At 34.3% G+C, this 20,675-nt stretch overlaps 1 protein-coding gene across 10 annotated transcripts in view; it reads left to right on the top strand.

The window, feature by feature from the left end:
- SPOPL (speckle type BTB/POZ protein like) overlaps positions 1 to 16,645 on the top strand; it is a 58,191-nt gene extending 41,546 nt beyond the window's left edge. For 6 of the 10 annotated variants that reach the window (XM_055572696.1, XM_055572693.1, XM_055572691.1 and 3 more), the window contains 6 exons: positions 4,204 to 4,381; positions 4,462 to 4,517; positions 5,487 to 5,609; positions 8,651 to 8,793; positions 8,883 to 8,936; positions 12,351 to 16,645. In XM_055572696.1, coding sequence (XP_055428671.1) covers positions 4,204 to 4,381; positions 4,462 to 4,517; positions 5,487 to 5,609; positions 8,651 to 8,793; positions 8,883 to 8,936; positions 12,351 to 12,495 — 699 coding nt within the window. In that variant the 3' untranslated portion in view covers positions 12,496 to 16,645. Of the gene's footprint in view, positions 1 to 4,203; positions 4,382 to 4,461; positions 4,518 to 5,486; positions 5,610 to 8,650; positions 8,794 to 8,882; positions 8,937 to 9,764; positions 9,818 to 12,350 lie in introns of all 10 variants that reach the window. The other 4 variants (XM_055572697.1, XR_008711977.1, XM_055572692.1 and 1 more) reach the window with 4 other exon arrangements.
- The last annotated feature ends 4,030 nt before the right edge of the window (positions 16,646 to 20,675 follow it).

Raw genomic sequence — 20,675 nt, 5'->3', positions numbered from 1 at the left:
TTCTTTCTGCTGCTTCTTTTCCAAAGTGATGCAGAAAACAGGAATTGAAGAATAAGGAGGAAAAATAGAAAATTGGTTAGATTAATTTATCTTTTGGAATCCAACGGATTTTAAATAGTCTCAATCTTAGACCCATGCTAGTCTGTGGTAAACAGAAGACTCTATATACAGATAGATAATATAGGTAATGAATTTTTCATAAAATTAAAAAAATTTATTTAGAATTTTTTTTCCTCCTATTTTTCTGTTACTAAGTTATCCTTTCTGTTTTAATATACTTTTGGGTAATGGATGGGAGTTGTGTTTTATTCTCTAAAAATGACAAAATGGAAAATTGACAACCATATTTCTATCACCCAGTTTCTAAAAAAGGATACCTATATTTGAAAGCCAGAAAGTTTAAGACCCACTATTCAGGAAAATGATATGAAATTGGACTACTTAGAAGTTTCTCATTTTAGAGCCAGTGTGAGGGATGGTTCAATAGTTGATTAGAGCATTAAGATTTGTAGTACTATGCACCTTTGTAAATTCCTAGCTAGTCTTTACAATTTGTTTAGAGAATCAAGCGAGTTTTAAAAATAGGAACCAGTAGTCACCTTAATTCCACACTAGAGGAGACCCAGATTTCTAGGACAGTCATAGCTGATTAGAGCCTGCACATGTTCATCTTTAGTCTGAATTATATCCTCAGAGTTGAGCCAAAAGCAGATTTGAAAAAGAGCTGTCAAACGGGTTTGAGGTATTACTTTGCAGCATTTGTCAGTTTTGATTATTGTACATTTGTCATTTTATTTTGAAAGAACAACCACTTCAGAAAAGAATCTCAGCCTTTCTTCTGAATTTTTTTTTACTCTTAAGTTCCATTCATAAGAATGTTCATTACCTATATTTGAATATGTACTAGAAAAAGCTAAAATTTTACCAATTTCTTTATTATAGGTATTAGAAAAAATAATCATCACAACTCATTGCATAACAGTTTAAATTAGATCATTAATTTCTGCTCTGTCCCTTGAATACTCTTTAGAGTGTATGAAGCGTTAATTCTGTCTTACTTAAAATTTGTGGCTGCTATGATAATTATATGTAGATGTGTATGCCAATAATATAATTTCTTATGAATTATGATTATATATAGTCAAATATAACATCAATATGTATGAAGTATCTTTTTTAATATTTTTTCCTTCTATCACCTGATATTTGTGAAACTTACACATTAAATATATTGTTTTGAGTTACGATTATTAAACAATAAATAGAACTTAAATCCTTTCTTAAATTTAAATATGATCACATTCTTATGACTCCACTACATCCTACGTACTTTATGTAAGTAATTGAACTGTTCAATTCACTCCAGCTTTTGCTCACTAGAAGTTACAAGAGCAGTGCTGATATGAACAAGTGAATAGTGTCTTTGTGACCCTTGACTAAACCCTGAATAGTGATACCAGTATTTTTTATTTAAGTATCTTTAAGTTATAATGTATGATATAACAGCAATCAGGTAAGAATTACTGAAGATTTTTCCTGTTTTGTAATTTGTAAAATTTTAGAAACAATTTGAATAAGTTAAAAGTTAATAGAAGAATTTTTATTGGAGGACTTATTTGTATGCATAATGTCTTAGCTCCTGTACTTGAAAAAACTTCTTACAAGACTGTTGCAATAAATCCCTTCAGAGCCATAACTGCATTAAAGTATTAATACTGTATGACCCCATAGACGGCAGCCCACCAGGCCGCCCCTGGGATTCTCCAGGCAAGAACACTGGAATGGGTTGCCATTTCCTTCTCCAATGCGTGAAAGTGAAGTCGCTCAGTCATGTCCGACTCTTAGCGACCCCATGGACTGCAGCCTACCAGGCTCCTCCGACCATGGGATTTTCCAGGCAAGAGTACTGGAGTGGGTTGCCATTGCCTTCTCCGACTATATAGTGCTGCTGCTGCTAAGTCACTTCAGTTGTGTCCGACTCTGTGTGACCCCATAGACAGCAGCCCACCAGGCTCTGCTGTCCCTGGGATTCTCCAGGCAACAACACTGGAGTGGGTTGCCATTTGCAAAGAATGCTAAAAAAGGGAATCTGGGAATGTAGGTCTAATCTTCCTCTGAAACTGACTAGCAGTGGATTTAGGACGCTTTAGTTATCTTCACTGGATCTCACTTTTTCAAATTTTTTAATAAAATAAGGTGATTGGATTAGATGATTTTTATGACATGTGATTTCAAAAAGATTAGTAAAATCAGGAAAACAAAATGGTTAATGAGAATATCCTCAGAAAATAAAGCTTTTCTTTAGAAGTGTCTGTTCATTCGTATGAAATAGATGTTATTACATCTAGGTGAGTAAGGACTAATGAAACTTAATATTCTCAAGCATTTTATATTAGACGATTATTATACTTTCTTAGCATGTTAGTAATTTGGTCCATTTTATCCATTTCTAGTGTACAATTTCTACAGTTTATTTGTCCATGTACATACCTACTATTAATTAAAGAAAACCTTATGAAATACAGCTTTAAATTAACAGTCATCTATTGCTGCATAACAAACAACCACAAAACTTAGCAGCTTAAAACATAGGTAACCAAAACACCATTTTTTGTGAAAGATGGTTCATTTACTCTGAAACATTTGCTTTACTAATTGAGGTAGTATCTTCTTCCACTTAAATATAATATGAAATTTCTAGTAATATTAATAGTGTATTCCTTTTCTTAAAGTTTGTGCCAAACTTAGTGATGTTTTAAGATTTCATTTAAAATATAGTTATCTTTAATGAGAAATAATTTAATCCATATTATGTTGGGCTCCATGTAAAAGCAATGTTTTAATCATCAGTTCAGTTCAGTCATTCAGTCGTATCCCACTCTTTGCGACCCCATGAATCACAGCACGCCAGGCCTCCCTGTCCATCACCAACTCCCGGAGTTCACCCAGACTCACGTTCATCGAGTCGGTGATGCCATCCAGCCATCTCATCCTCTGTCACCCCTTCTCCTCCTGCCCCGAATCCCTCCCAGCATCAGAGTCTTTTCCAATGAGTCAACTCTTCGCATGAGGTGGCCAAAGTACTGGAGTTTCAGCTTTAGCATTAGTCTTTCCAAAGAAATCCCAGGACTGATCTCCTTCAGGATGGACTGGTTAGATCTCCTTGCAGTCCAAGGGACTCTCAAGAGTCTTGTCCAACACCACAGTTCAAAAGCATCAATTCTTTGATGCTCAGGTTTCTTCACAGTCCAACTCTCACATCCATACATGACCATTGGAAAAACCATAGCCTTGACTAGACGGACCTTTGTTGGCAAAGTAATGTCTCTGCTTTTTAATATGCTATCTAGGTTGGTCATAATTTTCCTTCCAAGGAGTAAGCGTCTTTTAATTTCATGGCTGCAGTCTGCAGTGATTTTGGAGCCCAAAAAAATAAAGTCTGACATTGTTTCCACTGTTGGTTTTAATCATACCAACTTTTATTTATTGATTATTTCATAGGTAAATTAAAGGTCTTTGAATCGAACTAAGTTATATTGTTCTGTTTTTTTTAATGAAAGATTTCCATGAACATTAATAATTACATTGTTTTATGAGAATTCTTATACTTTAAAATTTAAATCAATATTACTAGATATTTAAATCAGTGTTATTAGCATTGAAACATGTAGGGACAATACTTAAAATGCTGCCCAAATTGCATATTATAGTCTGTAGTTTTAAACAACATTTTAAAGTATTCTAAAATGTCATAAGTGTTATGCTGTGTTTATTATATGTCAATAAACTTTAAATGTTGATAGTTCTGTAATGTGAAGAAATAAAAAATTAAATTTCTTTCTCCTCAGAAAAGTATTTTCTCCTATTTGAATTTGGAATTATATTATGACCTTTTTTTGTTGTTGAGAAATAGTTTTTGTGATTACTTTAAAAACTGAGCATTCTCAGTAATCAGTAAGCCATTTATTTACATAAAATGTCACTTAAAATGATCTAATTCGTTTCAATTTTTTTTTTTTCCTGTATCATTTCTCTCTTTTAATTTGTGACTTTAAATTCAGTTCCCAAATGTTAGCATTTTTGATAAGGAGTACATTGAATTTTCTACGTGATTTTAATGATAAGTTTAGGTTGAAACTTAGTAGCTTACTACTGATATTAATTTATAAAAGTATTTTTTCTTGCTGTTCTTTTTTTTATTAGGTGAGTGTGGTCCAAGATTCAGTAAATATATCAGGACATACTAATACAAATATGTTAAAGGTACCTGAATGCCGACTAGCAGAAGATTTAGGTAATCTCTGGGAAAACACAAGATTTACAGATTGCAGTTTTTTTGTGAGAGGACAAGAATTTAAAGCTCATAAATCTGTTCTTGCAGGTACTTTCTACTTTTGAGTAATATATTACATTTCTTTCATAAATTTTTGCATTAAATAATGATGCTTAATCTTGTTGCAGCTCGATCCCCAGTTTTTAATGCCATGTTTGAACATGAAATGGAAGAAAGTAAAAAGGTAAACCTTGTTTAAAGGGCTCACATCTAATTTATATACATGTAGAATTTTGGAATGTATATTTTACAAGTAACAGTACATGTTCTTATTGTTAGGATTTTAGAAAGAAATAAGAGGATGGGGTGAAATGGGTTCTATAGTAGAAAAATAGATTTAGCTTAATGTGGGCTAACATTCCAAATAACAGCTTTTGCTATTGTGGCGTGTCACAATAGCAAAATAAGTGAATAGTTGTTATTAAAAAAGGATAGCTATCTGAAAGGACTGTTCTGATCCATACCTATTTGAGAGTTCTCCAGTTAAAGTGTATATTCCTTATTTCCAGACTTCTGAGTTGATTTTGGAATTTGTTTTCTAGAACAGAAACAATTCCTACGTTCTTTTTACCACTGTAATAAGTGTATTATATTTAATAAAGGATATAAATTATGTTATTATTAGTCTCCTTGAACTGTAATACTACCCATTTGGTTTTCCCAGATATTTCTCTTTTATCTGCCATTTTGAAATATAATCAGACTAAAGACCGGAGATTGATTTTTGCTGGTTGTATTACATGTGAGCCTTATTGCTCCAACTGGGCAACTCCTTCCTAAGTTTATTTACGTGGCTCAGCTTTCTCCTCCCTAAAGAACTAGAGGAACAAAAAAAGTTAATAGCCATCTTCCTCTAAGATAGAGGTCAGAAACTGAATAAAGATATATTTAGTTTGACCTTACAGATTTGTTTTTATTTGTATTTGAGTTTTTAACTGAGAAACTGGGGTTTCTATTTCTACATGGTAGTGCTGGACTTGGTATACTTCTTCTTAAACCTGCCTTCTTAACTTTTAAAATATACTTTAATGAATATTTGAGTTGTACATTGCTTAAGTGCAGATTTGGGCTTTTAAACTATTGTCAGTTTTGCTCTGGTTCATAATCTATGTGCTTTTTTGAAATACAACATTTTTTGTGTTTTCAATACCAGAATCGAGTGGAAATAAATGATGTAGACCCTGAGGTTTTTAAAGAAATGATGAGATTCATTTACACAGGGAAAGCGCCAAACCTTGACAAAATGGCTGACAACTTGTTGGCAGCTGCAGACAAAGTAAGTAATTAGGTCTTAAAGAGCTGAAAAATGTCCTCAAGCTTGACATATCTAGAAAGCTACCATCAAATGAGAACCCTCAATAACTTGAAGTATTGAATTAATTTATACTATTTGAGGATGCCTCTTGAGAGTATTATGAAATAACACAGTGGGATAATACGGAAATGAAAAAATTTTAAATCAGTAAGACATAAAAATATCTTGAGCTGATTTAGAGTATATGGAACAAATGGAATGTTAACTTCAGACTCAGTAGTTTTGAGTGTATCTTTACTCTGTTTTATGAGAACACACGCAATAGTGCATATAATTTATTGCAATTTTGAGATAGTCTTAAGATACATTGCATGACGTTCATCTATAAAAAAGGAAGAAAATATTTTGTATTTTCCTAATTTAATCCTGTATTCATAGATTTATTTTTTAATACAAGGATATAGAGAAAAAAAAGTCTTATTTTGTAATGTTCTTTCACAGTGCTAAATTCTTGAAGATAGGGAAACAGTGTAAAAGTGGCGGGAGATTTCAAAGTCAGTAGTTCTCAATCCTGAAAACGCTAAAGCCCACTGGGAGCTTTCTCCAAAAGTACTAATATCCATGCTGCTTCTGTCCATGTATATGTCTGTATGTGTACGCATGAATATGTATTTATAGTGATAATTATACTCATTTTGAAAAATGTTACCATAGGGAGAAACTGGGACAAGTGTATATGGAATCTTATTTCTTATAGCTTATAGCTTTCTTATTTCTTATAGCTTATTCAAATCGGTAACTGTCTCAGAATTTAAATGTATAAATGCCATTATAATGGAATGAAAAATACAAAACACATAGACATGAGTCTGACAAAAGATGTTCAAGACCTGTATGCTGAATATTATAATATACTGATAATAGAAATTCAGGTACACTTCAGTAAATGGAGAGAAAGTCTTGTTAACGGACAATGCACTTCTCTTTTGATTAGGAGAAGCAGCAAGTCAGTATCAAAATCCTAACCTGCCTTTGCAGGGATGAGGGGTACAAATTGACAAGCTGTTTTAAAATTTTATATGCAAGTGCAGGGACCTAGAATAATCAGATAACTTTGAAAAACATTATTAATAAAATGGAGAACTAATAAAGCTTTAGTATTTAAGACACTGTTGTATTGGTGACAAGATAGATAACTCATTGAAACAGAATAGACAGTACAGAAATAGACTGTCACATGTATGACTATATGATTTTTGATGAAAGTGCAAGGATAGTTGATTGGAGAAACAATAGTCTTTTCAGTACATGGTGCTGTAGGAATTGGTAGTCTGTACCCAAAAAGATGAACTGTGGTTGAACTCTTGAAAAAACCGAATTCTGTATGTATACTTCACATCATATACAAAAAGTAACACAGAATAGATTATAAACCTAAAAAAATCTTAAACTTCTAAAAGAAAATACAGGAGAATGTCTTTATAGTCTTACATTAGGCAAAGACTTCTTGGCTATGACACCAAAAATATATAAAAGGAAAAATGATAAATTGGGCTTCAATGAAATTTAAAACTTCTTCAGAAGACACAGGTGAATAAAAAGACTAGCTACAGACTGGAAGAACATATTTGCAAAGCATAACTGATGAACAACTTTTATCCAGAATATATATGATAAAGGTCTTTCATATTCAGACTACATAAAGAACTCTCAAAACAATTATAAGTAAACAAAGTTATTTCTAAAAATAAAAATATTTGAATAGACACTTCTTAAAATAATGTCCATTCAGTATTTCAAAAGATGCTCAACCTCATTAGTGTAGTATAAGTTAAAACCACCATGAGATACATCTATGATTGTTTTAACAGCTAAAATTATTAAAAGCATACCAAGTATGGTCAAGGATGTGGACTCTCATATACTGCTTATGAGAGTGTAAAATGATACAACCACTTTGAAAGACCGTTTGACAATTTTTTTAAAGTTTTACACTTAACCATATTATCCAGTGCATTTATTTATAGGTTTATACTCAAGGGAGAAGACAGCATATGCCTGTTAAATGACATATGAATGTTTGTAGCAGCTTTATTTGTAACGGCTAAAAACTGGAAACACCCAAATGTTCATCAACAGATCAATGGGATACCACTGAGCAGTAAAACGCATAGAACTATTGATACACAGACAACAGCATGCATGAATCTTAAAATAATTATAATTGCTGGAAGCCAGATAAACACAAGTGCAAATTGTATGATTTCTTTTATAGAAGACTTCAGAAAATGTGAATTCTAGCAGTAGAAAACATATCAGAGGTCTTGCCTGGGGTGGGGTAAGAAAGGATTACAAAGAGGTAGAAGGAAATTTGGGGGATAATGACTATGTTCACTCTTGATTTAATGATGGTTATGTGGCTGTATAAACTTCAAATATGTGCATTTTATTGTATGCCAGTTATACCTCAATAAAGCTGCCAAGTATGTTCTCTTCACGTGTATGTCAAATACAAGTTATGGTTATGAGTATTAAGCTTTATCATTTTTCTTCAGGATTAAGTAGTGACAATATGCTGTGTCCTGATTGGTGTTTAAAATATTAGAAAAGAGAAATATACTCATTAAGAGTATTAAGCAATAAAGGTATTTTTGTTTGTTTGTTTTTTGAGTACTAAGAGGATTTTAAAGAAACTCTGTTTTAAAAATACACTATATCTTGCGTATGCTCAGTCACTCAGTCTATCCCTTTGGACTTCAGCCCTCCAGGCTGCTCTGTCCACGGGATTCTCCGGTCAAGAATATTGGAGTGGGTTGACAGTTCATCCTCTATCTTGAACTTAGATAGAAATTTTCTTAAGATAGAAATTTCTTAAGAAAAATTAGTCTTTATCTTGAATGCAGTAACTCATACTTTCTTTATATTTAAAATAAAGACTTTTAAAGTACCCTCAGTTCGATGTGTAATGTGCTTTAACTTCATTTTCTAAGTTATAAATATCATGTATTTAGAACTTGGTAGTTTGAATAAATGTTTTATTTTGTGTTTTCCTTTCTGGATAGTATGCACTGGAACGGCTGAAGGTCATGTGTGAAGAAGCTTTGTGTAGTAACCTCTCAGTAGAAAATGTTGCTGATACCCTTGTCCTTGCAGATTTGCACAGTGCAGAACAATTGAAAGCACAAGCCATAGACTTTATTAATAGGTAAGCTGTGCTTGTATTTCAGTGGACATGACACCTTCAACAGTTTTTCACCTGACTTTTTCTTAAGTGTGTTTAAATCTTCAATGCAGGTGCAGTGTACTTCGACAGCTTGGGTGTAAAGATGGGAAAAACTGGAACAGCAAGTAAGATGACATCAGTTTCTGACTTAAAGTTGATCTGCATACATGAAATTAAGTGTTTGTTGCATAGCCTTTTGTTCATCTACAATAAGTATGAATCCAGATATTAATGACATGAAGCAAACTGCCAGTTTAAAAAAATAATAATTTAACCATGTAGTGGATTCTTGAGGCTATGCTCCCTTGTAGATCAGCTTATAATGTGAACTGGGATGGACACTGTCTTTTCTTAAGCATATATGTTCACATTAGCATGTGGCTGAGTCCAGGTATTTCAGTGACTACTAGAGACCCTGTGCCTGCCCCTTCAGAAAGCATTTCTAAAAATGTGGGAAATATTTATTTTATCCTATGAGGAAATGTACCCTCCAGGTTTACCTGGAAAGTCTTGACATTTGAATGCCACTGCTTCTTAGGGCAGCCAGGTACCTTGCATCACATCTGCATTAGGTTAATTACCTAGCCTTCCATAAATGGTAGCAATTTGATCTTTCCTCTGGTAAAACTCGTAAGGAGCAGGGTAGTCGTGACATCTTTCTAAGCCTGAATCTTCAGAATGACATAACCATGAGAATTTATTATTCGTTTTTTTTCCCTCTTCTTCACTCATTTTTCGAGTGACTTTTTTTACTCTTTGCAGTTACTCAGAATCAAAAGGAGAGTCAGTAGGTTGAAGAATTTGCATCTGCTTTTGATTAGTTTTTACCTATGTACCATTCAACTCTGTTCTTGGAAATTATCAAAAATTGATGTAAGAAATTTAAAAAAGATTGTGTCAAAGACAAGAAAATGAGTGACTTACAGTTCCCTTGCTTTCATCTGTTTTGATAGATTTGAAGTTGGTTAACTGAATTCTTAATAGTTCGTGAATTCTGTTTCTGAAGGTAAAAATGAGTGAATACTTTTACTAGCTAGCCTATATATTGGTCAGTGTGTGATAAATAATATATTATCATGGTATGTGTTCCTAGAAAAAAATCAAATGATAATTTTGTGATGCTTCATACTTTGCCACATTCAATCTCTGATTTTAGTCTGTTAAACTATTTTACAATGTCAAAAAATATAAGCTTATTTTGTATCCCATGTAGAAACTATGGTGTACATAGAGACCATCAATAGAGACTTGTTGAATTAAATCAATGAAAACCTCAGGCATATTAACAATCTGTGTGATTCTAAACAGCGAGTTGAAATTATAAACGTGAAAGTACACTGGTAATTTGATGTCAGGCAAATTTTTTAATTGTTATTAGCTAATGTTTATTTAGTTCAGCAAACTAAACTAAATGCCTAGCATCAGTTTTGTGTCAAGCACTATGCTAAGGTGCTGCATATAGAAACAAGTAAGAGGAAAAATCCTTGTTCTTAAGAAGTTTATCTAATAATAGAAACACATCCATGCATATTTCATTATAATATGGTAAGTAATGTCATAAAGAAGGGTATGTTCAGGACACAACTAAGGCTGGAGGTTTAGATGTAAAGATGACTGAGCTTTGTCTTAAAATCTGAATAGAAATAAGCAGAACTGAGGAGGAAATAAGAGGCATTGCAGACAGAAAGCATCGCTTGAATCTAAGTATAGATGCATGAAGCAATAGTAGATCATTCATTTGACAGATATTTATGAACACAGCATCTGTTTTTCATGCCTTCCTGGAGTTTATGGTTTAGCAGGAGATATATAGGAACTAAACAAAGTAGTTGAAATAAAGTGTAATAATAGGTAAGGCAGAGCATACCCATCTGAGCACATAGCAAAAGGACCTGACCTAAGTGTCAGAGAAAGTCCTTTTGAAGAATTGTTGTATAAAGACCTGAAGTATTAGTAGAAGTTACTTCGGTGAAGAAGAGGGAAGAGGGGGAAAGGTATGTCCCAGGAAAAAAAAAAAAAAAAAAAAAGATACAGGCGTGCAACGGTTTGAAGATAAGAAAGACGAGTATGGGGATGAGGAGTATTAGAAGCTGGGGAAAAAAGTCAAAGATCAGATCATGGAAGGCCATCTAAATAACATTAGGGCTTTTAGACATTATTCAAAGAAGATGGTCATACAGTAAAAGAGTTTAACCTAGAGTAGAATGTGATCGGGTGTTTGTTTTAGCAGTCTCTCCACATGCTTGAGCGTGGGGAGGTTGAGGTGCTGGTGGTAATTAAGGAGCATGGTTATGTATAGGTAGGCCAGTTAGAAAGGTATGGAAGGTAGTTCAGGCAAGAGATGAAGGTAAAAATTTGACTTGATTAGTGATAGTGGGGCTAGAAAGAAATAAAAGGATATAATATTTTGAATGGACAGTCTGTAATATTTGGGTATTATTTGGATGGTAGGTAGGTACAAAGGAGAGAAGACAGGAGACAAGCAAGGATAACTAGATTTGTTGCTTGAGTAACAGTGTTAACTCAGAGCATATTGTACATCCTTTAACAATAAACAGTTCAGTATTGCTGTTGTTGTTGTTATTATTATTAATATTTTACACAGTGCCAAAGCATGGAATGGGAGGTAGAAAGCTAGGGGGAAAACTGGGAAACTTTGTTTCTGATTTCTCTTTCTAAAGAACCTGTGTACTGGCATTGGAGAACAACAGAAGAAGACCTTTTTAAGATGTTTATTACTGAGGTAGCATGGAAGCTGGTTTGAGAAGAGCATGATAGGAGAGTAGAAGACAAATTAGGAGACTCTGATAATAATTCAAGCATGAGATGTTGTGGACCTTAACTAGGGATTCAGGATACCTTTGGGAATTCAAATAGGGCTTTAATGGTTGATTGGAAAGGATGGCATCTAGGGTGACTCCCAGGTTTCTGACTTGAATCACTGGGTGATGGTGGAAGCATTAGCTTATTGGAAATGAGAGAGGAAGAATTTGGGGCTCAAGAGAGATGTGTTGAGTTCTTATCCTCATTCTGAAATTTACGGCTTTCAAGGCACGTCCAAGTAAAGAAAAGAGGTGGTTGGGGACAGACCTTGTGGGAGGCCTAGGACTTAGTAAATCACTGTTTATCATTGTTGAGTATGATAGTTAAAATTGTGAAAGTGGCTGAGATAAGATGAACAATGAATACTAAAGAAGAGTAGAGGGCAAAACTTGGAACTCTAGAGAAAACCTGTGTGTAAGAGCCAGAGAAAGGAGCTCTTGAAAGAGTGAATGTAGAAATGGTAACAGTGGGAGTAGAGCTCTGCAGACAAGTGTCATACACTTCAGGAGAGTAGAATTTGCAGAAAAATTGAACAGTTTCAGTTACAACAGAAAATACCAATAAGGTAAAGATGATATTTTAATGAATTCAAGTGGTGTGGATACATAGGGAGACAGAATTTTGAAATCTGTAAATTAAAAAAAAAAAAAAAGATAGTGTAACAATGCATTTTGAAAAGTACTCCTTAGTAAACATCTCTTACTTTTATTTTTCAGCCAAGCAGCGGACATAATGGAAACATCCGGGTGGAAGTCCATGATTCATTCTCACCCACATTTGGTAGCAGAAGCCTTCCGAGCACTAGCATCTGCACAGTGTCCACAGTTTGGTATTCCACGAAAACGGCTAAAACAGTCTTGAAACCTTCCATGAACTGTAGAAAAATGGAATTGACTTTTACTCCTCCAGGTCCAGAAGGATTCTAATACACAAACCATAAGCAAGAGTTGTTTCTGTTGTCTTGTCCACAGAACAGAAGCTGAAAAAGCATATTGCTTGCATTTCAGGTGGATAATTTATGGTTTATTCTTCAGCTTTAAATTAGACTGATTATACTCTAATTCACTTCAAGGCCTTAAATTATCTTCAGTGACTTCTCTTGTTCATATAATACTTTAATTTTTTTATTGTGCCTTGTCATTGTGACCAAGGCTATGCAGGATTGCACTAGCTCCATAATGCAGTAATATTGATAACTGAAGATATTAAGTTTCAAAAAGATCTTCCATTAGTTTGAGAAAGGCAGATGAATTTTGTAGGGTTTGTCCTGTACTAAAAATTTAAAACTAGGTTTTCCTTTAAAAAAGCACTTGTGTTGGAGATGACTGGTAATGTTTGTAGTCTACGTTCTATAAATACAGGAGAACCTGCTTACCTTCAAGGTAAGTTATGGCAATACACTGCTTCAGTTCTAATTTATTTTTCTTTTCAGGGGGCAAATATGCAATGAATTGGCCCAAATTTTTAGTGAAATTTGTTATGTTTGTATGTTAATTGTCCAGCAAACTAAGAGAAGCATAACAAACCTTTACTTGTGTTTCTTTGTGAATTTATCCAAGTTTACAATGATTGAGAACTGATTGAAGTTAAGATTTCAATAAGAAGAAAGCATGTTTAGTGCTGAATTAATTTTTTTTTAATTTATAGTGACCTACATTTACATGAAGAATTCTATATGTTAAAAGTAAGGATGACCAAATGTAAATTTAATGACTGGGCCAATTAAGAAGATATATATGCACTTTTAATGTGTAACTTTTATATGCTAAATGGTACTTTTTTTTCTTTCTTTTGAGGGAATTGATGTGGTATAATTAATTGTCTTAACTTTTGAAAGAATTTTTTAAGAAAGATGGAGGCAACTGGGATGTTTGTGATAATAGATAAGAAAGATATTCCCAATTACAGTTACATTGGTTTGACTTTCAGACATTCATTATTGAATTTACTACTATTTGATCACACTTTAGAGAAGGCACCTGAACAGTAAATGAATCCTAGGCAGTCTACTCTCCTTCTAAAAATAATGAACTGTTGTTATTATGTGAAGACCAAAGGAGAGGACCCTTAGAATATGTCAGGCTACACTCTGAAACCTTTTTTCCTCCCTAGGTTTCTCCTGTCTATCTCAGTAACTGTACCAACATTGTGGATGATAATTGAAATAATGCATAATGTGAACAGGATAAACTGTTTATAAACTGCTTTTCACAGGCCAGTTCTTTATTATAAATGAATTTTAGCTTTAAACACATACACATCTTCAGTTTGTTCACAGCAGAGGTCTGTTCTATTGCATTGTCATGGCGAAGCAGGAGTGATCAGTGTCAAGCCCTGCATCGGATTTCCTCTAACAGTGGTAGTATGCTTCTTAGGCAAGATTTGTGTTTGACCACAAGGGGAAAAAGTGTGTCACTGGAAAAAAGAATGCATATATCTATATATTTACCTATGTAACTATTCTCCAGATTAAAATTTGTATAATTTGTTTATTTAGTTTTTGAAGTTAGGGCAAAAGGAAAAAAAAAAATGAAGCTAAAGTTTTAAAATAGATATTATTTTTGTTTTCTATTAGGTATTTACTGAATCCTAATATGCCAAGAATGATTCATATTTACATTGAACAAACACTGTCAAATAATCGTTTGTTATCCACATCAAACTGAAGTTTGAAAAGATGGTATTTTCAGATATCTTCATTTCTTCTTTTGTAGTTTGAGTCTTTGTTGTATTAAGTTAAATTTAATATTGAAAGACTACCTTGGGATAGAAGAAGGATTCTTAGATATGAGTGGACTCTGTCCTATGTAAGAGTATTATAGGGAGTAGAAAACTATGTAAGAGTATTACAAAGAGCAGAAATTCACTTCCTAACTAAACCATAAGATTGAGCCTTTTAAATTTACAGTGTGCAGCTTAAAAAAAAAAAAAAAAACACATACATACACACTTTAAGGATTTGAGATTTTGCCAGGGTCTTAGAAGAAAAAAATTCCTCTCTCAGGCCCTAGAATTTTGTTGTCACATATTAAAAAAAAAAAAAATACTGGTGTATCCATTTATATCAAATGCACACAGATGCATTGTGAATTAATTCACTGCTTGAATCTACATTTCTAACCATAGTGACTTCAGTGGTAACATCTATAATGTACATTTCAGCTTACCCTTACTTTTGTGTTTATTGCAAATCTGAAGGGTTTTATTATAAAGATTTTTTTTTTTAGTTTGGTAACACATTTTGTACCAAAAATGTCAAACACTGTGCTGTAAGGATATCCACGTTTGTAGAAATGTCCACTTTTCAGATAATTTAATGCCTACCAATTATATTAACAGAATCACATGGTAGTTGATTTATTTTTTTTATTTATTATGTATATTTTTGGTATTGTGGGTTCTTGAGGCAATGTAAAACTGTTAATGTATTCTGAAATGAGTGTTCTAATAGCCTTTAAAAAAAAAAAAACAACTATTCACATGGTTTTCAGTAGACACAGATTTTGTTCACAGCAGTGTTGCCTTTTGAACTAAAGCCTGCTCCTGTTTCCCTTTTGTCACCTAAACAGCTCTTTCTTAGAAAAGTAGTTACTGGTCTTAACGTTACATATTATAAAAGTAACCATTGGAGAACTGTTCTTTAGATTGAGATACAGAAACACTATATTTGTGCCTTTTTCATTTTTTAATTTTAGTATGTATCGATATTTGGAGCACAAATATGAAGGTGCCATCACATATGGCCTGCCATTGTTACCTCCTTGAATACTCATGTGTCATTGTCTTGAAATAGTAATTGGAGATCCTTGCATGTATTATGTGGTCATTAGGCATGTGTGTGTGCGTGTGTATGTGTGTATATGTATATTTGCTTGGATTTGTGTGTGGTATGTTCAAAAGTGAATTTCTGAAAATAGGACTCAGTTAAATGTTGAAAGTTTAGGTTAGTTGAAATGTATTCCATTTAAATGTGCTTTATTTGGGGGGACAATTGAGGAAATTATAATTCTCAAAAATGTGACCAATGTACTGCATGATGAAATGTGAAAACAGTGCCTTTTTAGGACATCAGTTTTGAAATTGAGTTTAAAAATATAATGAAGATCTCTTAAAAATTTGTCATGGACATTATTGTTCTATTTTTAAACTAAATTTAAGTTAGAGCTTAAATTGCCAGACATGTAATTAACTAATTTATTTACTCATTTAAGTTTTGTGCATAAATTCAAAATCTAAGCAAAATCTTTGTATGCTTCCTAGTGTTAACTAAAATAGAACACTAGGACTTCAGCAAGTTGTTTTGTTTAAGTCCAACTCAGCAAGCTTTTCTCAAAGCCAAGTCTGCTTGAAGAGATGAATTATTCTGAGTTGGATGTTCATGCTCTTTGATGGGTAGAATGAAAATATTCAGTGTATTCTTGGAAAACAAGGTGGGTGGGTGGGTTTTAGCGTTTTCAGATTATAAAGACAGCACTTTCAGCACACATAAGAGTATTTTGCAAACCTCTTTTATACAGATTATGAGCTCTACTTTGTTTAAGTATTAAAATGGAATGATGTAAATTTTAGGTCCAGTTGAACAAATATTGAGTGCCTACCATGCGAGATTTCCTCTTCACTAAGAATGAAATCACCACACCGTGTCTTCTGTTTGCAGTATGTGTACTTTACGTTTGAAAAAGAATTCTTATATTTAAATCTTTTTTTGTTGTTAGAGTTTATCATTGTATACTGTAACCCAGTTAATTTTTGCCTTCAGTTTTTTAGAATGAAAATATAACTTGAGTCCCATTTTTGAAAATAAAAGTCTGCTGAAATTATTTAAAAATTAGTTCTGGGGGGAATTGATTTTCAAGATTCAAATGTATAAAGACACATTGAACTTTTCAGCCTCATTTTTAATCAGCTGATGTCAATGATGAGATACATACTTTTTGTATCTTGTTGCTGAAAATATTTTTTGCATTTCAGCACGTTGAGTTAAAATAAAGTTGTTACTACTTATTCAGAATTATGTGGTTTATTTTGTGTTTATTTGAAAAGTATGAATGATTCTTTTTCAGATTATTGTGATGTTTTACAAGAAGAGCTATGTATTTGATGTGGTAACCTTTAGAATTATGCATAGTAATTGTCTTTTCTGCATAGGGAAGCTAGTGTTTTTTTGGAACCTACTAAAGACCTGTTCCTTGATCTGGGGATATTGCATATGTGTGTACTTGCTTCCCTAGTGGCTCAGATGGTAAAGAATCTGCCTTCAATGCAGGAGACCAGGTTCAGTGCCTGGGTAGGGAAGATCCCCTGGAAAAAGGAATGGCAACCCACTCCAGTATTCTTGCCTGGAGAATTCCATGGACAGAAGAGCTTGGTGGGCTACAGTCCATGGGGTCACAAAGAGTCAGACACGACTGAGCGACTTTCACTTTTCACCACCTTTCTTGAGTGACTTAATGCTCATATTATGTAATTTAATGTAGCACTTAAATATTTCCTTTCCCTGGTTCTCCTACCCCTTTTTAATTTCAACTAATTATTTGCTGCTGTCAAAAAGCAACTTTCGGACAGCATATTACTGGGCCAACTTGGTAACAGCAACATAATTAGTGCTTAAAAATTATGGCCAAGAAGTTCTTAGCTATCCAGTGGTTAAGACTCTGCCTTCCAATACAGGGTGCGTGGCTTCTCTCCCCGGTGAGGAAACGAGGATCCCATATGCCACAAAATGTGGCAAAAAATTTACATACAAACATACACACATATATGGCCAAAGTGACAGAAATGTACAGTGAAAAGTCTATATACTCAACACACACATACACACACACTAAATTATCCTTAAAATAATAAAAGAGTTGAAACACTTAAATATTACCTGTACAACTACAGTAAGATAGGACAAGTGGTCATATTGTAAACTTTGAACTATATTTGACCTCCCTTATTCTGCAGCAGCTGGCCCCCTTCATGCTTTACTTTAGAACACTTGAATTTGTGTTTTCCTCATTCTATCACCTCATTCTTTTCTAAGAGAAGTCAAGACGGGCATTTGCTTTGATCACTATTTTTAGATAGAAGACATTAATAGAGACATTTACATTATTGCTGCCTTCTTACATTCTGTGCCGAGGTTTGCATGCATCTGCAGTGGATAGTGGCAAAGGAGCTTGTCATCCCTGTTATGAGTACTTCATTTCCCCTTCTCTCTCTGCCCTTAATTCCCATTTTTAAAGGATTCAGGTATAGTTCTGTCCAGTCTAACATCAGAGCCAAACAATTCCTCTGGTATCTAATCTTACCTCTTGTCCAAATTCAGACCTGGCCTTAATGGGTAAGTGCAAAGAAAAAAATTGCGGAATTTAGGAATAGCAACTGCAGCATGCACACACGCATAAAAGCAACCACTGTCATGAAGACTGATATTACCGACACAGAAGGTTTTTAGAATGTGTACTTTATAAATGCCCAAAGTATGTGGGGGTCATTGGAAAATTTTGCAAGCGTAAGAAAAGTTGAAAGTAGCATGCAATTGAAAAAGCCTAGGAGCCTTGGTTTCCCAGGTGGCTCAGTGGTAAAGAATCTGCCTGCCAATGCAGGAGATGTGGGTTCCATCCCTGGGTTGGGAAGATCCCCTGGTGTCGGAAATGGCGACCAGCTCCAGTATTCTTGCCTGGAGAATTTCACGGACAGAGGAGCCTGGTGGGCTCCAGTCCATGGGGTCGCAGAGTCAGACACGACTGAGCATGCACACAGGCAACGAACTGGTTTTCTAAAGGACTAGGTAGTAATATTTTACTCACTGGCCATGCCACTGTAATATGAAAGCAGCCATAGACTGTGAACACAAGGTGACTCTTCCATTGCTGCTAAGGCGCTTCAGTCGTGTCTGGCTCTGTGCGACCCCATAGACGGCAGCCTACTAGGCTCCTCTGTCCCTGGGATTCTCCAGGCAAGAACACGAGTAGGTTGCCATTTCCTTCTCCTTTACATGAAAGTGAAAATGAAAGTCAAGTCGCTCAGTCGTGCCCGACTCTTGGCGACCCCATGGACTGCAGCCCACCAGGCTCCTCTGTCCATGGGATTTGCCAGGCAAAAGTACTGGAATGGGTTGCCATTGCCTTCTCCAGACTGTTCCATTAGAACTATACAAAAGCTGGCAGTGGGCTGGATTTCACTTCAGTGCTACAGTTTGCTGATTTCAGAAATTTGAGAAGAGCAGAGGAGTTCTAGAATAGCAGATGTGAAGGAAAACCCTGATGGCCCACTTGAAATTGGAGCGGCCATGACTTTACAGAGGAGGAGTTGGCATAATTGGTTCAAAAATAATTGGAATAGAAGGAGTGATTAATGTTTCTAACAAAAGTAGTGTGAGTAAGCAATAAATTTAAATAAAATTTAAAATGTGTTTTTTAGGCAGTACTTTTTAAGTGAAAAAAAATTTTGAATAAGACTTCTTAGCTGTTTAGTAACTCACTTCTAAAGTTAACACAAATTATACAGGGACATTGTATTAACAGTACCCAAAGCACAGAAAACGCTGAAAAGTGATCAAAAGTATTTCAAGCGTTGGAAGTTGAGGCTTAAAAGGATTGGCCATGAGTATTAAACTGTTAGAAGGAAATCTGACAAATTGTAACATTGTTTACAAATATGGCGGTACTGCAGTCCATGGGGTCGTCGGAACCTGAGCAACTGAACTGAGCTGAACTGAACTTACAAGTATAAACATTGAAGTTTGACCCACAACCCTACAGAAGGTACTCCTTCCCTTCCCTCACTGATGAACCCTGGCTGGTTCACAAATAGAAAATGTAAAACATGATGGTGATCACCTATTGTAAATAAACAGGAAACTGGATGAGAGGAACAAGGGGCTGGAATTGGGAAGTAAAAGTGCAAAATTCTTCTATAAATTAAGAATTTAAAATGTTTTCTCATTTTTAAACTTTGAGTTATAAACATTTAAGCATTTTTTTGAAAATAATTAAGCTATCCACTGGTAGCATTTAATATATATTCTCAAAAGCACAAAATACTGTGTGTGTGGCAAAGTCGGGGGGAAAGAACCAAGTAGGAAACAAAAAAGGAAGAAAGCAAAGATAACATCACAAAGATCTAGCAGAAGTAGTATGACAAAATGTATCTACTATCAGAAAAACCTATTCAGTGATTATCTCATTTGTGGTCTGTTATAGACATCCTTGTTCTTACGGAGTTTAATAAAATCAATAATAAAATATGAGCCTGTGAATAGGAGAGCAGTGGGTATTGTGTAGTATATCTCAACAATAGTTATGCTAGCTGGGCAGAAAGGAGAGTGTTTTTATAAGGGAGTAAGTGTGGAGGCTCAGGGGTGAGAGGAGATGATGATTTTACTGAAATTCAGTAGAGATGAAAAGCAGTGCTTTCTGTTTGTGTAGTGCCTCTGTGTGCAGGTCTTTTTTTGAAGGGAGTAAGAATGAATACAAGTAAGAATTCTGAAAGAGTACCTAGGACTGCAGTCAGCAAAGGCCTTTTAATCTCTTACTGGCCAAATTGACAATCGAGGGGGAAAAATGCAAACAAATTACCTCCACACAAGTCTTGGAACTATTAATAGGTTGACTTATATGGAAATTATTTGAACTTTCTAGGACGTTCATGATAATTCACATGATATATGCATTGAAGTAAACACTGAAAGATAAATTCAGCAATACTTTTATTAAACTAGTGTAATATGAAACCAGAAATCCTTACAAAACTGCAAAAAAAATGAATATATGTAAGATACTAATGCATTATCCTAGTGGTAGCAGTAGCCTAGTAAATGCTAGTTCCTAGTGTCTTTCTCCCTTTTACTAAGAGAAAACCCAAAAGTGAGGCTTACACACCCATCTCTATTATAAGCATAAGAAAGTCCTAAATAAAACCCTAAGAGCTAGAAAGCAGTAATGAAAAACCAAGTCACCTAAGGTTAACCTAAAACTCTGAGGATAGTTCAGTATTATGATGCAATCCTCTAATTGAATTCTGCACAAATATTCTCAGAAACCTAGTATGAG

The sequence above is a fragment of the Bubalus kerabau genome, chromosome 3 (assembly GCF_029407905.1).
Source record: "Bubalus kerabau isolate K-KA32 ecotype Philippines breed swamp buffalo chromosome 3, PCC_UOA_SB_1v2, whole genome shotgun sequence".
NCBI lineage: Eukaryota > Metazoa > Chordata > Mammalia > Artiodactyla > Bovidae > Bubalus > Bubalus kerabau.
Note: the sequence above shows the minus strand (reverse complement) of the source record. Positions and strands in the feature narration are given on the sequence as shown.